Source organism: Cynocephalus volans, chromosome 3 (assembly GCF_027409185.1).
Source record: "Cynocephalus volans isolate mCynVol1 chromosome 3, mCynVol1.pri, whole genome shotgun sequence".
NCBI classification, from domain to species: domain Eukaryota; kingdom Metazoa; phylum Chordata; class Mammalia; order Dermoptera; family Cynocephalidae; genus Cynocephalus; species Cynocephalus volans.
Genome location: NC_084462.1, coordinates 173,868,855 through 173,888,483, shown reverse-complemented (window position 1 = coordinate 173,888,483; position 19,629 = coordinate 173,868,855). Strand labels below are relative to the sequence as shown.

General features: G+C 35.5%; 1 protein-coding gene across 2 annotated transcripts in view; it reads right to left on the bottom strand.

Annotated features, from left to right (window-relative positions):
• The window catches only part of LOC134372366 (thyroid receptor-interacting protein 11), a 68,711-nt gene that overhangs the window by 20,218 nt on the left and 28,864 nt on the right, over positions 1-19,629 (bottom strand). For both annotated transcript variants that reach the window (XM_063089876.1, XM_063089877.1), the window contains exons 11-16: positions 16,562-19,591; positions 13,628-13,768; positions 12,911-13,104; positions 9,096-9,259; positions 7,657-7,760; positions 4,188-4,287 (exon numbers count right to left, since the gene is read on the bottom strand). In XM_063089876.1, coding sequence (XP_062945946.1) covers positions 4,188-4,287; positions 7,657-7,760; positions 9,096-9,259; positions 12,911-13,104; positions 13,628-13,768; positions 16,562-19,591 — 3,733 coding nt within the window. The remainder of the gene's footprint in view (positions 1-4,187; positions 4,288-7,656; positions 7,761-9,095; positions 9,260-12,910; positions 13,105-13,627; positions 13,769-16,561; positions 19,592-19,629) is intronic.

Genomic DNA, 19,629 nt, shown 5'->3' with positions numbered 1-19,629 from the left:
ACTGAAGAACAGTTTTAGATAAAATATTGAAAGGATAATTTCTAAAAGGAAGGATAGCAGTAATTCTTCTACCAGCCAACATCATTTATTATAGTAGTACCCATAAAATCTTTTTTTTTTTTTTTTTTTTTTGTCTTTTTCGTGGCTAGCCTGTATATGGATACAAACCTTGACTCTGGTGTTCTAACACCTGCTCTGACCAACTGAGCTAACCAGGCAGCTCTCCTATAGGATCTTAGGGTTTCTTTTCACCATTATTTTCCCAGACAGAGAGAGAGATGTTTTAAACAGTCCTTACACTTACTAGGTGAAATCCTACTACTGCTTCAAGGTTCTACTCAAGTTCCTTTCCTCCATGGAATGACGCCTGACCCTTAACAAGACTCTGAAGGATCTAAATATGTACTGTTGTATGACCACTATCCCACACCACTGTCTTAAATTATTAACCTATGGTGTATCTATGCTGGATGTCACTTCCTTAGCTAAGCTCCTTGAAAAAGGGATCCTGTCTAATATCTGACACAGCACCTAACACAAAGCCAAGCAGTTGCTTCTCACTAAGTACTTAATGCTTGATAAGGCATCTATCTTCATACTTTTCATACAAGAGCTGTAAACATCCTCAGTTCATAACCATGGCACTAACAATAACATACTCTAAAAATGATTGAAATTAACAATCTACTGGTTTAATATTGGTGTTACATGTAAAAGCTTTCATATGTCTCACCAGACTTAATCATTTTATCTCTGGTAGCAATAACATAATCAACCATTTTGAATAAAACACCTTTTTGTTAAAGTTAGGTTTCCTAATATTGTTTAAAAGCTGAAACTGCAAATCAACTACTCATTAGTCTACAGATGCTTAGAAATAAAACAATACTTCACCTCTACAATTCAAGTCTATATACTTCCTTGCAACAAAAGCCAATCTGTCTTTTTCAAAATTGTTTCTCCTGGCAAATATTTGTACTGTCTGGCCAAGTTTTGTGTTAAAAATAAAGTACAGTACTACAACATCAATCAACATTTAAAGGACTTGATAATCTATGAAAGAAAATATACAGTGATTCCTTTGAAAAAAGCAAGCCAATCAATGTTTTATTTATATTATCAAATCAAGAGTGGAGCTTTGAGAAAATAAAATCACATTTGTGTTTAGAGATATAACAGCAATATTAAGCACTTATGTAATATGAGAAAACAGACTGGGAGGGAGAGCTGTAAATGGCAAGAATAACTTAAAGACATAAGAGAACCAACTGTTTCTTTACTACCCTTCCTGTCTGTGGAACACTGGCCTCTTGCCTACCCTTCTGAACACAGGCTGTACAAGCTTAATTAAACAGAGCTTTTTCTATAACTAATATCGATTCAACAAAATGAGCCCAAAGTTCCTATACATTTACAAGGAATATTAATTGTAATTTTTAATATGAATAGGAATCTAGGCCACCTAAACCTTACCAGATATAATTTAAAAAATCTGAAAATGTTTTACTACTAAGGGTTTAAATGGGTGCCTAAACAATTACTAAATACTGCAAGGACTCTCATAATATTTATCAACTACAAAAAGTCACAGAATTTTTTATCATCTACTGGCAACTTCTCAGGGAGATGTCTAAAGAGGTGGCCTTAGATATTACAGAAACAGGAAATACAGCATTGAGTTGTCACAGCCCAACGAGTTTGTTCCAAACACTGCCTTTTCAACTCCACTAGTCAAGCCCAATTCTACAATACCAATTCTTCAGGTAACTATTTGGCTGCCCACTGTGTCTCCTCTAGGTTGCCCATTTGCCTTCCAGATAATTCTGTAATTGCACTGGCCTTCAATCTAACTAGACTGTTTTCCCAATAAATACTGCATCTTGGTAAAGGCAATCATTTCAATATTTAGGGCACAATACAGATTATACTACCATTTCCTCTAGGGAGATGGAGACATATAGTACAAAATATAAGTCAGACTATATATAAATAACCATTTTCCTGACAGGAATACAGAAACATGGAAAGATCATGAAATGTGGTCATGGGCAGAAAGATCAGAGTTTATATAAATTATAAAATGGAATTAATACCACCTACTGTAGAGTTGCTTATGGAAACAAAATAAGAAGACTAAATAATACAGTATATGTTATATCAAATGTCCATAATAGATATTCAATATATAAGTATTTCCTTGCTGCCCATTTCCCGGGCCTCTGCTAGATTTAGAGTTCTCCCAGGCTGGCCAAGTCAACTAAAAGTAGAGGACTTTCAGTTGGGCAGTTCTTTGCCTCAGAATCAAGTTTATTTTGAGTACAACTACCTCACATCTATTAATCATTTTTTCTATTCCTAAAGATCTCCCATCTACTGTCTCCTGTTGATTAGGCCAACTTACTTTGGCTTGTCCTTTAGTATCCATGCTTCAGTGGTTCTTGCCTGCTTGCCTCCTTAGTGTCTAAGCCAATATTTCTGGTGTTTGACAGCATCTCTGTTGTACCATCTCCTATTTTTGCCTATTTCTTATTTCTATTTTATGATAGGTGGTATGTAATTCCCTAATTACATGCCTTGTTACTGCTGTGTCTAACCTAGACACCTAAAACTGATGCATTTCCAGGCTCCACTATCACCCTTCTGATAACCTTGAATCGTTACCTACTAAATGCAACCCTAGAATAGCTTCAACTTCCTGTTTACCCCTAAATCAGAGATTAAATAAGGATATACCATCTTTCTCAGCTATTTGATTCAACAAAGCACTATCAACCACCTGATTATCTGAGGCCCAATTGATAATCCTAACCACAGGACTCACCTTAGGGAATTGACAGGGATTAGGAGCTACCTTACAAGTCTCAAAAAATAAGGGCTAACCACTTAGCTCAGTTGGTTAGAGCACAGTGTTATAACATCAAGGTAAAGGGTTCAGATCCCCGTACCAGCCAGCTACCAGGAAAGAAAAAAACCATGATGAATGGCTGTGTGTAAAGCAGTCATGAACGTCTAGTTATACTAGACGTCTAGTTATACTCAGACATTTATTCCATAAAAAGTTACTCTTTTACTTGAAAATATTGCCCTAATATATCAGACAGCTTTAGGGTAGCATGCATATGAATTGATCAGGGAAAAGTCAGAACCATAAAAAGTCAATCAGTCAAATTAACCCCCTTGACCTGCCCAGGGGCCCAAGGCATGGAGCCCCCCTGCCCACAACCAGGCACACTTCCAGTGCCATAGGGCCCACCCAGGGCCCTGAGGCATGAAGCTGGGGACCAGACCTCCTCTCACAACTAGGTACACTGCCAGCACCTCAGGGCCCACTGAGGGGGCCCGAGGCATGGAGCCAGGGACAAGACCCCCTCTTGCACAACCAGGCACACCACCAGTGCCAAGGAGAATGCCAAAAACATCACCTCCATTTGGGTGGCCCACCACAGCTACCACAGTAACCACAGTTGCCATGAAAGTGGCCAGACATTACAACCACCATGCAGGTGGTCCACCAGCCACTGGAGTGCAATGACACAAGAAGAGTCACCAGCAGAGACCAAAGAAAAAAAGAAGATGTCTCTCTCCACAAAGCCCATTCCAGAGCAACAGAAGAAGCATCTGCTCTATGATAATATTGGGGGAATTGAACACACCTGTCAACATTAGACAGATCATCTAGGCAGCAAATCAACAGAGTAACCATTACTCTTTCAGAGGGAGAGAAGAAATCTAGGGCTATAAGTGGTGGGAGAGTGGAGGGAGAGGGGGATAGGGAGAGATTGGACAAGGGACATAAAAAATAAGTACAATTTGTAACAATATATATACTAGTAATATTGATTTGATAAAGATGTGTCAACACTGAAACCCCAAAATATGTATTATCAATTATGATTCAATAAAAAAAAAAAAGGGAAAAAAAATCAACCCACTTCTTGGTGGTCAACAAGGTGACAACCAACACAACAGCATTGCCTCAACATTCAGGAAAACTAACTGCAGAGCTAGGGTCAACGTAATGACTCTGTTTTCACCAGGATCATACTTAAGTTGAAGCTAACCAGTCATGGGAGACAGAAGTGGAAGTCACACACACATGAAGTTGGTCTCACTCAACCGTGCCAGCGCATGGTGGAAGACCACATCTGATTGGTATTGTAGGGTGGGGAAGGAAAAGAAAAACCTACTCTGTTTTTTAAGTTCTTCAATTTGTTCTTCCTTTAGGTCTAACTGTTCTGCAAGTCTTGACGCTGAATCCAACACAGCATTTGTTTCATCCAAATGTTCCTGAAGGAAAAAATTTATTAAAAAGCAGTATGCAAAAACAGTTTCACAAACTATAGAGCTGAGAGACATCTTAGAGTCAACCCTTTACATTTTAGCTGATGAAATTGCACCTCTGTGACCTTGGGCAAGTTTAAGCAACTACTAAGTACCAATGATAGACCCCACACTCTTTCACAATAAAACATTGCCTCTTTCAGAGGAACTAAATAAAAAGAGAGAATGCTATTAAAAGCATGATGACAGAAATAAAAAAAGTGACAATAAGAAATAAAACTTCAAAAAATGGACACAAAAAGTCGAGAAATATAACAACAAATGTTCTTGCTCTTTTTAATTATTGCAAATCTAATTAGGTGATATTTCACCGTGATTTTATTACTTTAAATTTTATTTCCCTATTACTGAATTTGAGCATTTTTTCACATTTACAGGATAGTTGGGTCCTCAGTTACTCAAACATAATCTAGATGTTGCTGTGAAGACATTTTGAAAATGCAATCAAAGCCCTTAATCTGCTGAATTTAAAGAAGGCACATTTTACTGAATAATCTGGGTTGGCCTGATTAAACCAGTTCAAAGTCATTAAAAGCAGGAATTCGGCTTCCCGAAAAATTCCTTCTGTGGACAGCAGCTTTCACCTGTGCCTATGGAGTTCCATCCTGCTTGTGATTTTCCTTTCCTCACTGCTTATGGACAATAGCTTTGGCCCATGCCTGTCAGTTCCAGTCCACATTTGATGTAGTCTTCCCATCTGGACTGCCAGCCTACAAATTTCAGACTTGCTTTGCCAGCCCCCACAATCGTGTAGCCAATTCTTTATAATAAATTGTGTATGTGTGTAATCATACATATCATATATACAAATTTGTCTATATATCCATATGTCACAAACACATACACATCCTACCAGTTCTGCTTCTAGGGACTGAACCCTGACTAATACACAAGGAGACTGAAACAAAAAATTCTAAAAAAAAAAAAATTATTATTTAAAATCCACAAAAGTAAACTTAATGTGAATGAAATTTAAATAAACTTCCAAATTACTTTTTTAACCCTGTAGCATTTATACTTACAAAATTATTAAAGATTAAAACTACACTAAGACTATTTACACTAAGACTTTTTCAAAAATCAGCATTTATACTTCATTTTTCTTTCTCCCATTTGTTTGGTTTCTATTTCAATAATTTCAGCTTTTATCTTTATTTGTTCTCTTAGTTACTTCTGATTTATTTTGTTCTTTTTCTAAATATATATCACATTTTAAATTTTAAAAAAACAAAAGACAAAAAAACCCTAGTTTTAAAAGATCTGAACTTCCATCCTAGCAGTTTGACAGATTAGATACTCTGGACTCACTGGAAATAACTAAGTGTTGGATAAAATATATCTTCTTAAATGTATTAATGAACTTACAAGAAAGCTAGCATAAATGATCAATAAAAATATTAAAAGATGCTCAATCTCATTAGTAATCAGGGAAATGCAAATTAAAACCACTAGAAGATAGTACTTCTGCTATTGTTTGAATGTGTCCCCTCAAAGTTCATGTGTTGGAAACTTGATACCTAATACAGTGGTGTTGGGAGGTGGGGCCTAATGGGAGATATTTGGTTCATGAGGGCACTGCCATCATGAATGAATTAATGCCATTATTGTGGAAGCAGGTTCCTTATCATGGGAGTGGATTCCTTATAAAGATGAGTTTGGCCACCTCTTGCTCTTTCTCTTGCCTCTCTTTGCCCTCCCACCATGGGATGAGGTGGCAGGAAGGCCTTCGTGAGATACCGGCCCCTCAAACTTAGACTTCTCAGCCTCCAGAATTGTGAGCCAATAAATTCCTGTTCATTATAAATTATCCAGTTTGTGGTATTCTGTTATAGCAGCACAAAACAAAGACACCTTCCAACCCATCAGACTGGCAAAAACATGATGTCAGATAACACCAAATGTTTGCAAGGAGGTAGAATAAGAACTCTTACACATTGCTGGTAGAAGTAAATTACCACAATTGCTTTAAAAAACAATTTGCCATCATCTAATTAAGCAGAGGCTGCCCATATATAAGGGTACTTCAAAAAGCTTATGGAAAAGATTCATATTATCTTTTAATTCTATTTTTCCATGAACTTTTTGAAGTACTCTTATAGGTCTGGTAACTCAGCAATTTCAATCAAGATACACATGTGAAAGAAACTCTTCTATGTGTGCACCGGGAGATATAAGCAAGGAAGTACATAACCACATTGTTTGTATAGAAAACATCTGAAATGTCCTTTATTAGTAAAATGGGTAAATAAATTATATATTCATGCAGTAAAAATAATGAACCGTCTACACACAGTAACATAGCTGAAGAAGTAAGTCTCAGAAGAACTATTTGATATACATACAGTTCAACTTTCATTCATAAAGACTTCAAAAATATGCAAAATCAAACAACATCATTTGGAGATGAAAACCTATGTGATAGAACCATAAAGAAAAACAAGGGGGTTTTAAACACAAAATATTAGAATAGTAGTTATCGACAAGGTGGTAGGAAGGAGATGAGATGTGGAATGGTGCATAAGGACTACAAAGGGTGACATTCTATTTCTTACATGGGGTGGTGAGGTTGTGTGTATATGCTGTATTGCTGCTATATTTTATACACATTACTAATTTTTTTTTCAGCCACTTAATATTTAATAAAAGTCTTAAAATTTTGTAGGAAATATATCTACTCTTACTTGGGACATCAATGTTCCTGTATAGCATATTCACCACTAATGCCAGGTAAGTGAATTTCATTATTTTTCACTAGCTTTTGCTAAAATCTACTTATGACTTAGAAAAGTATCTCCTAAATGTAAAAGAAGTCACTTTGGTGTTGTATTGTTTCTTAGTGATTCATTTTATTTATACCTCATGATTTTTGTTTGTATGAACTATAGAATAATAAATAAAAAATATTTTAAAGGAAGACCTATGAAAAAAAAGATCTAATGGGATCATACACATTATTTTAATCCATCTGAAATATAGTAACCAGTATATTTTGTTAGAAAATTATAAAGTTAAAATCATAGATTAATTTGGTTTTTTTCCCCCAGAGATCTCTAAAATACCCAAGTGTGCTAAAAAATTAAAATATCTTCTCACATTTGCTGTGTGTGTCTACCCTATACTATAAGTCAGTGACCCAAGGGAAATCCTGAGTACATAATTTACTGTTATGCCCCAGCAGAGGATCAGATACAGAGTAGCTACTTGAACATCATTTACTAAATGAATAGCTTTGAAGATTAGTTCCAAGACAAAGATTCTACAAAGTAATCATTTCATGAATAATAAAATTTACAAGAGAAACCTATTTTGACGTACCTGTAATGACACCACTTTTCCTTCCAGATTTTCTGCCTTTTCCTTCCACTCAGCCATAAGCTGTTTTTGCTTTTCTAGTTCAGCAGAATACATAGCTTTCTCCTCTGAAGACCAAGAAAGTTACATTAGTATTTTGCAGTTGTGTGGGTAAATCTTCAAAAGTTTACCCACTAAAACTAGAATTTTAAACCACTTGAAATTTTAATAATTCAACAAAACTAGTTCAAATGTCTCAATGAGAAAATTATATATGCCTTAGTGATCATCTTAAGTAATGAGATCACTGTTTGCTCTGCATAAACCCTTTTCCATGTTGTTTATCCTGCAGATTCTTCTCTCCTTTCATAACTCTACACAAGTATTTCCCCTCTGGCAATTTTTTTCTCTCTGGCCTCAGTACCATACTAGTTTGTATACATGCCTGCTCTTGTAATTATATTACATTACAGAAATCTAGAAACCTTATATTCAAAATTCATGATTTCAACCACATGCATAACCCTGAAGGGACAAGCAGGTACAAATTTAAAGTTACTTCCTTATCCTCATATCCTCTAACCACCCTTCACCGAGCAGTTAATTCACTGTCAGTAGTTACTGAATGTATGAAAAAACAAAAGGATGGGTGAAACTAAAGCATTACCATAAACCTGAGGATGAGAGTATGTGAAAAAACATTATTTGGTTCTCAGGATAAAACGGCTCTGGTCACAGTTACTGTGTCTCCAGAAAAGTACTTCCCATTTGGACTAGAAGAATAGTTATCTCAAAGTATAGATGAATAGCTAATAACAAGTTAATAAATATATCAAAGGATGGTAATTAATAATGATTAACACTCTGAAGAAGGTTCGACCTCCAACCAATTTCTTAAAACCTAATCACCTTTTCCATGTGTGTATCTCTCTCTTCCTTTGTATTCTCCCTTTATTACTTGATCATCCTACCGCGTGTTGCCTTTATACCTCAACTCTCACCTTAACTTGTAATATAATACTAAATCAATTTTTTCTTTTTTTTTTTTTTTTGTGACCGGTAAGGTGATCGCAACCCTTGGCCTGGTGTCCCCAGCACCGCGCTCAGCCAGTGAGTGCACCAGCCATCCCTATATAGGATCTGAACCCACGGCGGGAGCGCCGCTGCCCTCCCAGCACTGCTGCCCTCCCAGTGCTGCTGCCCTCCCAGTGCCACACTCTCCCGAGTGAGCCATGGGTCGGCCCCTAAATCAAATTTTTAATAAAAACTGAATATAATCAATGTTCTCTAGTTTTCGTTGTAAAGGAGTCTAAATAGTTGATGATGGCTACTTACCTTTTGCCCCTACAAGTGGGTAACCTTTTGAAGATTTACCCATGTTTAATCTAAAATGGCACTCCAATAGGGGAAAATTACCAACAACTACAATTTTTCTTCACTGAAAAACTGACCATACAACTTACCTTGTTGGAAATGCTCTAGTACCATCTGCAGGTTGGCTAGTGATAGAGTATACTGCTTTACTTGTTCCTGGGAGACCGAAAGCTGCAGTGCAGTTTCATCCCTTTGCTTGGAAACTATATTCAATTGCTCCTGTAACGACTCTACCTGCACACTGGCTTGATGGCTTCAAACAAAAAGAATAAAAATCAAACTGCTTCTATTACTTTAACCAGAAGAATCACCTTCCCTAAGTCTTATTGCACTAAATTCGGGGTAGATTTCAAAGTATTTAGGTACTTTAACAAGATGAAACATCTTCCCCACATTTTGTTATTCTGGTAACATACACATTAAAATTTACCATTGTAACCATTTTCAGCACCATGCTCACCCAGTGAGCAAACCGGCCATCCCTATATGGGATCCGAACCCGCGGCCTCGGCGCTCCCAGCGCCACACTCTCCCGAGTGAGCCACGGGCTCAGCCCTCCATTGTAACCATTTTCACATGTCCTGCTCAGTAGCACTAAGTACAATCACACTGTTGTGCAACCACCACCGCCATCCATCTCCAGAACTTTTTTTCATCTTCCCAAACTGAAACTCCATACTCTTTTTTTATTTTTATTTTTTTGCTGGCTGACTGGTAGAGGGATCTGAACCCTTGATCTTGGTGTTACAAGGCTGTGTGCTAACCAGCTGAGCTAACCAGCCAGCCCCAATATTCATTAAATAACAACTCCCCCTTCCTCTCACAAGCACCATTCTACTTTGTCTCTATGAATTGGACCTTCCTGACATTTTATTGCATCAAATTCAAGTTAGATTTCAAAGAAACTTGAATAGGTCCTCTGTTCTCCCTATTTTAATTAACTCAATGATCCTTCCTGTAAAAGTGACTTTAAACAAATGGCTGTCCTTTTAAAGACTAAGAATTAGGCTAAACAAGAAATGTCAGCAAAAGAAAAATCTATAAATAGTCTGCAATTTTCATGTCCCCGGGTTAAATCTCTGAGACGTAATTTATCTCCGAATTTTAAGTTGTAAGGGACCTTCAAAGTCATTTTATCCAGCTACTAACCTAACAAAGAAGAGATTCTATGACATCCCCTTGCTTTTGACACTTGCAATCATGGTGAACTCACAATTTCCAAAGGCTATCCAACTGATGAACTAATTGCTGATTATTAGTTAATTATCTTTTACTATCATCTTTCTTTCTACCTACATTAAATACAATAATACCTAGTCATCTCCCAAAAATAATAATCCAGGGATCCCTAGGAGATTTATATAGCACCTATGTAGGCTTATGTCATTGGTGTACTTCCTTAATGTATAATGATTATATCCAAAATACTGCAATAATCTTTCTGGGTTTTTAATAATTAGTTAAATTTTTATTCAAGATCATCTCACTTTGAAGAGACTTTACCCAATAGCACCCTCTTGTGCAAAGAGCAGTAAATTGACAGTAAGAAGACCTCTGCTCTCAATGTCCCTGGAATTTATTCAGCTTTGCTGGTTAGCTAATCATTCAAAGCGTGATTTTAAGGATGAAATTAGTTATGGCAGCATAAAAAGTTAAGAAATACCAGGTCACACTATTGTAAAGTTAGGGTTTGTAGACTGAGTTACTCATACAACAAATATTTACTGAAAAACTATTAAACTATGGGTAATATATGCTATGGGAAGGGTACAAAATGAATGGCATCATTCCTACACCCCAGTGACCTTACATTTCATTGGGTGGGAGACAGAGTAAGACAGGTCAACAATTACCTGTACCCTAAAGTAAAATATATGTAATCTAGCAAAGACTCAAAGTGTTATACAAGTTCAAAGGTAAAACATCACACCAGTGTTTGTTCTGCACATGAGGAGAGGAGTGCCAAATAAAGCACCCTTCATGAAGAAAATGGAATTTGAAGAACAGGTGGATTCACAGAAAAACTGTCAGGGATAGGTCCATTCTTCAGGCAGAAGAAAGAATATGAAAAGAAAAAGCATAAGAAAAAGAAATAGGAAGATAGTAGGTCTGAGAAAACTGAGTAATACAGTCCAGCTAGATACAGATGATAGCGTGAAATAAGGCTATGGTAGTAGGTAGCATGGAACCAAATCATGGGAGTCAAAACTGGTTTTTAAAAAAAGAGGAACAAGATCACAGCTCTACTTAAGAAGGGTTATTCTGGAAACTATTACAAAGTGTAAATAAAAGGGGCAGGGACTAAAAACTATTTTAATTTGAGAAAATAAGTGCCTGAAAATTGCAAGGAAGGATTACAATACATAAGGACATAATCTGAGGATGTTCTGGCATGTCTGCCTGAGTGAAACAGACAAAAATGATCACTCATTTTAATTCCCATTTTAAATAAGTTTCCCTTGAGAATCTGAAGGTACACTAACACTCCATGCAAAGGGAGGAGAAGGGGTTCACCCTCAGAAATATTGTCTCACTGGCCTATAATATCTTTGCAGACAGTGTCTACTATCTTCTTATATCTCCATCAGCACCATAAACAGTAAAAAGATAAATAAAAAGATGCACATACCACAAATGGAAATATAAACAGACACATCTTTTCTGGAAAATAATTTTGCAGTACAATCTCAGAAGTTTTAAAATGCCCCTTGACCCAGAAGTTCCATTTCTCAAAATTTACACTAAGGAAATAATCTGTCATCAACACAAAACATACATGTCTTGGGATATCACAACAGTACTCTTAGTAAATTTGAAAAGCTGAAACATTTGAAATATCCAATAATAAATGGTTGGGTTAAAGAAATTATGGCAAATCCAAGTAATGGCTAATCATAAAATAATATTGCAGAAACATATGCCTGAATGTGTACTGATACTCATATATTATTAAGTGATAAAAACAGGTTACAAAACCTGTATGAACAGTATGATCTCAATTTTGCTTTTAAAAAGATAAGTAATACATATATAAACAAATGTAAAAGCATAAAAGGGTACAAAAAAGATTATCACTGGGGGGGTGAGACTCTGCTTTATGTTCTTTTGGTTTGAATGGTTCTCGTGAAGTGGAAAATATAACGTTTTTGTAATAAAAAAAAAGAAAAGAAAGAGAAGAAAAAACATTTTATAACATTTTATTGAGAAAAATAAAATTCTAAAAAAGATAAGCAGGGACCAAGCAGGGACCTGGCCAATTAAAAGTCCTAATAAACCAAGAGCTAATTCTTCATACTGACCTAGGTCCTTCACCTTGCTACTTCCTTTACTCTAATATCTACACCAACTTCAACCTTAGACCACTTGATGAAAAATAAACTCACATAAATTAAATTAGTTCTTTGGGAGCTGAACAGAGCTAATTAAATCAGCCAGAATTGCAGACTATATCCCTAAAATGATAAGAGGCAATTGCCTAGGGTGATAGTCAAAATTAAGAGTTTGAGAGCCGGTCCGTGGCTCACTCGGTAGAGTGCGGTGCTGATAACACCAAGGCCACGGGTTCGGATCCTATATAGGGATGGCCGGTTTGCTCACTGGCTGAGCGTGGTGCTGACAACACCAAGCCAAGGGTTGAGATCCCCTTACCGGTCATCTTTTAAAAAAAAAAAAAAATTAAGAGTTTGAAAGCCAGATTCAGAGTCTCAGACTTGAGTGCGAAACCCACACATAAATTCTGTGTGCCTGACTTTGGACAGGTTACTAAATCTCTTTACCCTGTATCTTTATCTGCAAAAAGGAGATAATGAATTTTGTGAGAATGAGCTAACATGAAAAATGCTTACTGAGTCTGACACTCAAGAAGTTTTCAGTTAAAGTTAATGAAAAAAAATGAAAAAGTTACCTTGCATTTTCCATTGCATTAGTGGATGAAACTAGCTTTTCCTCCAATTCTGTGACTTTCTTTTTTAGTTTAGCCTCTCTATCTTCAGCAGCCAAAGCTTCACGGGTATAAGAATCTTCTGATTCTAAAAGATGATTACGCAATCTCTCTAGCTCCTGGTTTAACCGTAATTCTTTATTACGTAAATGTTGAACCTAGGTAGAGGACATTTCTTTATTTTTCTTCTACAAAATGTTCCTTTCCCCCCCGCTACAAGCCACTATGTTATCAAATCTTTTTCCCATTGTGGAAATGTATTAATTGTATTCTAATTGCTCATACTGCAAGATATATTTATTCTAGGAAAAATTCTCCTGAAATCATCTTGAATATTCATCTAGAAGCTTTACTTTGTACAATCTCATTCCCTGGAAAACGGAACTACACAAAAGTTCTGAGTTCTTTGTGACAGACCACTTTTTCAGTGTAAATCATTTTTTTCATATTTTATGGGAAAAAATTTTTTCTTATATCCAAGATATGCCATGGTTTTCATTTTTGAAACCTAAAATATAAAGCACCCTGGGAGATAAAAGTCCTACTATAGCATATCAGAGAAAGACTAAGAAAAATCACCTAAGAGATAAATTCATTTTAATAGAAAACTTTCCAGTATTCTTACTTAATAGTTATTAATCTTATTATTTGATTCACTATTTCTTTAAAGTGAAAGTATACCTCATTCTGTAGGGTATTGTTTTCCATTTGTTTCTGTTTCAGGGACAACGTGACTTGGTCTCTCTCCTGTTGAAATGTAACTGTCTTCTCCTGCATTGACTTAACTGCATTTAAAAGCTGATTTAACTCCCCAGTCTTGCCCTTTAGAAAGAAATAACTTTAGCTTTAAAGAAAAATACACTTTAAAAAAGACATTTTCTTCATTAAATAATTAATTTTAAAATGTAGTTAACTATGTAAAGGTCATCAAAAACAATGATAGTCTGAGAAACTGTCACAGTCTATAGAAGCCTAAGGAGACACGACTTCTTAATATAATGTGGTATCTTGGATGGCCTCCTGGAACAGGAAAAGGACAATTGGTAAAAATTAAGGAATTTGAATAAAGTCTAAATGTTAGTAGTAACGCCTCAATATTGGTTCATTTTTTGTGACAAATGTATTATAGTAAAGTAAGATGTCAACAATAAATAAAACTGGGTGTGAGGTATAGAACTCTCTCCACTATCTTTGCAACTTTTCTATAAATCTATTATAAAAGAAAAAGTTTATTAGAAATGTTTCAAAAGGAACTCAAAAGACAAAAATCTCTTCAAATTTGCCCATACAACAAAGTGTTCCTGAACCTCCAAATCACCAATAAAATGTATGTGTGTGGGGTGTGTGTGTGTGCACACACACAGGTGCGTAGACACACAAGGATGTCCATTCATCAGGCACCCACAACTGTTGTTCAGGAAAATAAGTGTCAGTAGCTAGAAAAAGATAAAAAGGAAATCATTTCATATGTACAGTCTATTTTAAAAGAATATTTTGGCAACAACTTAATGAAAGCAACTTTAGAAAGATATCTAGCTAGACAGTAATGAAAATTTATTCCATATAAGTACAATATATTAATGACAGCAGAAAAAAGATAACCCTTCATTGCAAAAGTAGAGTCATGAATTTCAAATGATAGTTAGAATTCTAACAAACACAGAAAAGTGTCAGGCTGTTTACAGCCAACTCTTTTCTCTGTTTTAAATATGCATATCAAATGAATCTACTTATACTTTAGTATTATTTTAAGTTGTTATGTAAACTTTCCATTTCATTAAGAATATATGATGATTCCCCCAGGATAAATCATTGAAATCAAACATAAAACCATGAGTGTACTTCAAAAATTTTGTGACAAAACAGAACTAAAAGAAAATATGAATCTTTCCATGAACTTTTGGAAGACCCCTTGCATAGAATATTGGAATAAATTAATTAGTTTATATGAATTACCCTCATGTAATACAATACTTTAGTAATACTTGACTTAGGGAAGCTTCCTAAAAGGTAGGAAAGACCGAATAAAATCTGCACACTTTAGATGTGTAAATGTCAATGAAATAGAACTAAATTGTACAAGATGCAAAACTGCAAAAGAAAAAATAGATACAACAGAAGACTTGTTCTACATTCCTTCTGTTGTAGTCTTACAACCATAAGACACTGTACCTATTTGGTTAGTGAAGTAATAGGAAGCTGTACCCTCTAAGAGTCTTTTTCATACCAATTGTAGACCAGTACCATTAAGGCTAAAAAGTTATCTCTGAAGGATGAGAACACCTCTATATTGACCATGAGTGTACCTATTTAATCAGATATATAGCCAAGAAGAAGAAATGAAGTAAGTTTTCACAACATTAATCCAAGACTCTAAGAGAGAACTTAATTGACAAAAGAAGTTTATCTTGTGCCTGGCAACATGTAAATGCTCAAGAAGCACTTGCTGAATATTCCATTGTTCTGCCTATCAACTCTTTTCCAAATTTCTACTACTAAAAAGTATAGAAATCAGAGTAGAAAGGCACTACCAAACAAGCCCTACACAGCACCTATCACAGTATGATGTAACAGGAGATCTTCAATAATTCTTATTAAAATGAAATTCATATAAAAATTTAATTATATGAAAAGCTACTGACACTTTTCGTATAACTGTTCTGACCCTTCATATTATGGTTAAATAAAAAAAACCAATAAGGTCAAAACATACCCAAAGTCACATGTGTGACAGAGCTGGCATTACAGTATTTCTTGACTTTACTATGTGAAAACTACTACTCTTGGCTAACACCTTTCAAATTCCAGGTTATGACTAATTGATTCATAAAAATCAGTTCAATGGTTTATCCAGCACTGTTTTTGGTTTTTTATTTTAATAGAGTATCACATGTAGTAAGATAAAAATTTCTTGTTCTTGAAACTTTTCAGTTTTACACACACACACACACACACACGAACACGTGCTGCTATTTCACAATGTAAAACGTATTTCTTACTATAGATAATGTTCAAAGATGTAGTATTTCATAGGGCTTTCCTTTACATATAAGAATCCCTAAGATGTTAACCACTACTAGCAGCTACTGAAATAAGCCTAAAATGTATTTAAGTGACCTTAAAATATCTCTTATAACAAATTTCTATTTTATAATGGTATTAATTGCTACTATACTCTTTTTTCCTACTTAGCAGGCTGTAAAAGATTAACCTACTACTAAAAATATTTGGAAATATGTAATAATTTGAGGGAGAAACTTCCAGGTGCCTCAAATCAAAATATAGTCATGTACCCCATAAAAACACTTTGGTCAATGACTGATCACATATTTGACAGTAATCAAAGCAATAGGCTATACCCTACAGCCTAGGTGTGTAGTAGGCTATACCACCTAGATCTGTGTAAGTACACTCTCTGACATTTCCACAACAACAAAATTGCCTAAGGATGTTTCTCAGAATGTATCCCCATCGTTTAGCGACACATGACTGTAACTTGAATATTTTTAAATGAACAAATTCATTGTCCTCTTCAAAGATATCAATAAAGTAACTGAAACAAAGAAGTCTCCTCCACCTCCAACTTCCCTCTACAATACTCCAACCAGAACCTACCTGCTCATTTTCTTTCAATAGTTGCTCAAGAGCAAGAGCCTTCTCCTTCATCGAATGGCACTCAAACTCTTTCTCTCGCAGCATCATAGAAATCTTCATATTAGTCTCCTGTAATGCTTGATATTCTGCTTCCTTTCCCCTGGATGTTTCTACTATTTTTTCATTTTCCCCTTTTAGTTTACAAATGTCCATTTCTAAAATTAATATTCTCTCCTTCAAGTTTGTTACTGCCTGCCTCAAAAGTTCATTTTCATTTACTTTGTTAGTGAAATTTTCATTTGAAGACAGTAACTGATCACTTTTAGCTTTGATTAAGAGGTCTTTTTCTTTAAGTAACTTCTGTAAAACATCTTGTTCCTCCTTTAGCTGCTTAATTTCTGAATCAGTTTGTTCATGTTCTTTTCCTTCTAGCTCTGAGGTGGCAGCAATCGAAGCAGACAATCTGTGACTATTTTCCTGGAGAGTTCTAATTGTTGCATCTTTTTCCTGCAGGGATTTCCTTAGCTCTCCTACCTCTCGTTGAAGCAACTGAGAAGATTCACTTGCTATATCAGATTTACTTGCTTTAAGAGACTGTGCTGACTGGGAAGGAAGTAATGATCCAGAAGAGAGCTGGGATGAAAGCATATCAAGTTTTCCTAAAAGAAGATCTTTAGTATTGCAAAGCTGCCCCATGCTATGCTGAACTTTTGCTAATTCCTGCCCCAAACTTTTGAGTTTGGTTTCATTCTGCTCATAACTTTGGATCAGGCCAGTATAGTCCACTTGTAATTTAGAATTAGTATCACTGTCAACCAAAACTTCTGCCTGAAGCTCATGAAGTTCTTCCTGAAATTGAGCCGACTCGTGTTGCATATTTTGTACTGTGGTCATCACCTGCTGTTTCCACTCTTCCATTTTCTTTACTTGCTGTTTTAATTTATCCCGTTCCTGTAAAAGCTCCTCGAACTGATTACTATTAACAACTCCAGCCTCATTACCAGTGCTGGATGTTTGTAAAACTTCTAATAAAGTCTTACATTTCTGACTTAATGCATCTATTTCAATGTCTTTTTCTCGAATGATACGTGATAAATTCTGAACAGTTTCTCTAAACATATCTTGGCTGCTACTTTCAAATCGAGTGGACAATTTTTTATTTTCCTCTTGCAGCTTAATGAGCGCTGCTTCTTTGGCTGCAACTATATCCATCATTTTATGATAATCTCCTTTTAGATGGCTATTTTCCCTAGTCTTCTCATCCAAAACAGCTAATACTTGTTCTCTTTCCATAGCATAGACCTGCAATTGCTGTTGAAGGTACATAATATCCTGGGTGTAGGAAGCTGAAGAAATTCTAGCATGAAGAGCTTCTATCTCCAAATCTTTCTGTTGGATAATCTGAGTTAGTTTACCAACCTCATCTTTGGACAATTGATCGATCTGTTTAGTTAGAGATATATTCTTTTCATTTAGAAGTTTAATCTCTAGTTCTCGTTCTTTTATTCCTTTCACTAATCTTTCAGTTTCAGCTTTAGATAAATCATGCTTTTCACTTCCATTTTCTATATTAAGGCTCTGAACTTTTGTTTCTTGTAAAATATCAGGATTCTCTGTTTGAATGTCCTGTCTTTCTTCATGCAACTGGGTTTTGATTTGTTCAACTACTTTTTGCAAATTCTTAATTTCCTCATCTTTCTCTAAAAAGAGCTGGGTGTGTGTGACATTCATTTGCTCATGCTGGTATCTAAACTCGTCCATTTCCTTCTTCTGCTCCTGTAAAGATTGAAGTAGTTGCATTTTACTCTGGTTTTGATCTTCAATTATCTTCTGTTGATGTTTAATTTCCTCTTCAAGATGATCCTTGATTATATTCAGTTGAGATACCTCCGACTCTAGTTCTGTAATACTATCAAGTGGTTTGGGCTCAGGCACAGGTGCAGCTCGACTGTGCTGATCTCTGAGTCGTTCCAGTTCTTCCTGCAGATGATTGTTTTCTTCTTTCATGGCTCCAAGACTTCTGTCCTTTTCCTCTATGGTCTGCCTTAAAATTTCATTTGTCATTAAGGCCTGAGAATATTTATCTAATTCCTCCTGCAGCTCTGAACACTTTTCTTTAAGTTTTTCAATAAAACGTTCTTTTTCCTTTATAACTTCTGTCAATTGCTTCTGCTCTTCTTCATTAGATGACAAAATTTCCTTCGTTTTTTTATGATCGGTATCCATTTGCTCAATATGCTTTTTGAGTTCTAGTATTTCAAAGTCTTTCTCTTGACTGAGTTTAACTAAATGCTCATGTTCCAGCTGTAAGGCAGAGGTGCTCAAGTTACGTGCATTTGATAGTTCTTCAACGTTTTGCTCATACTTGCTTGCTTCTTCCAACAGCCTCTCTTTAGCCTGACACAATTCTGCTTCTAGCTGTCCTTTCTCCATTTTTAGAGTCTCCACAATAGTGTTTTTTTCCAGAGAAATCTGACTGTTCCCAGCTACAGATTCTTCCAACTGATGCCTTATGTCTTCACATGTTAAAACCAACTTTTCATTTTCCATTTTCAGATCAAAAGCAACTTTCTTTAAATTTTCATTGAGCTGTTCTATTTCTGAAAGATTTTGCTTTAAGTTGCTAACTTCAGCTTCCCTTTCTTTAAGTAAGTTATCCTTAAAAGTACTATTAGAGTCTTGATTAAGAGACTGAGTTAACTCATTCCTGACTCTAGAAAGCTCTTCCTCATTTTGTCTAATACGTTCCCTAAGTTCAAGGTTCTCCTTCTGGATGTTTGAATTATTTTTTTGTGATTTACTTAGCTGGTCTACTAAATCTTCTACTTTATCCTCAAGCTCCTCCTTGATTAAATGCAAATCATTCTGGACCAGTTCACTTTGAATTAACTTTTCTTTCTGCATGTCTAACTCTTTAGTAAGGTTCATTTTATCATCCTCAAGTTGATGAACTATCTTTTTTTCATCATCTAGATCTTGTTTCAGTTTACTGATAATGCTAACTCCTTCATTTTGTTGTTTTGATAGCTGATCTTTTATCAAAATAATGTGCTGAAAGAAAAATTAATATGCATGGTAACTTTACAAAA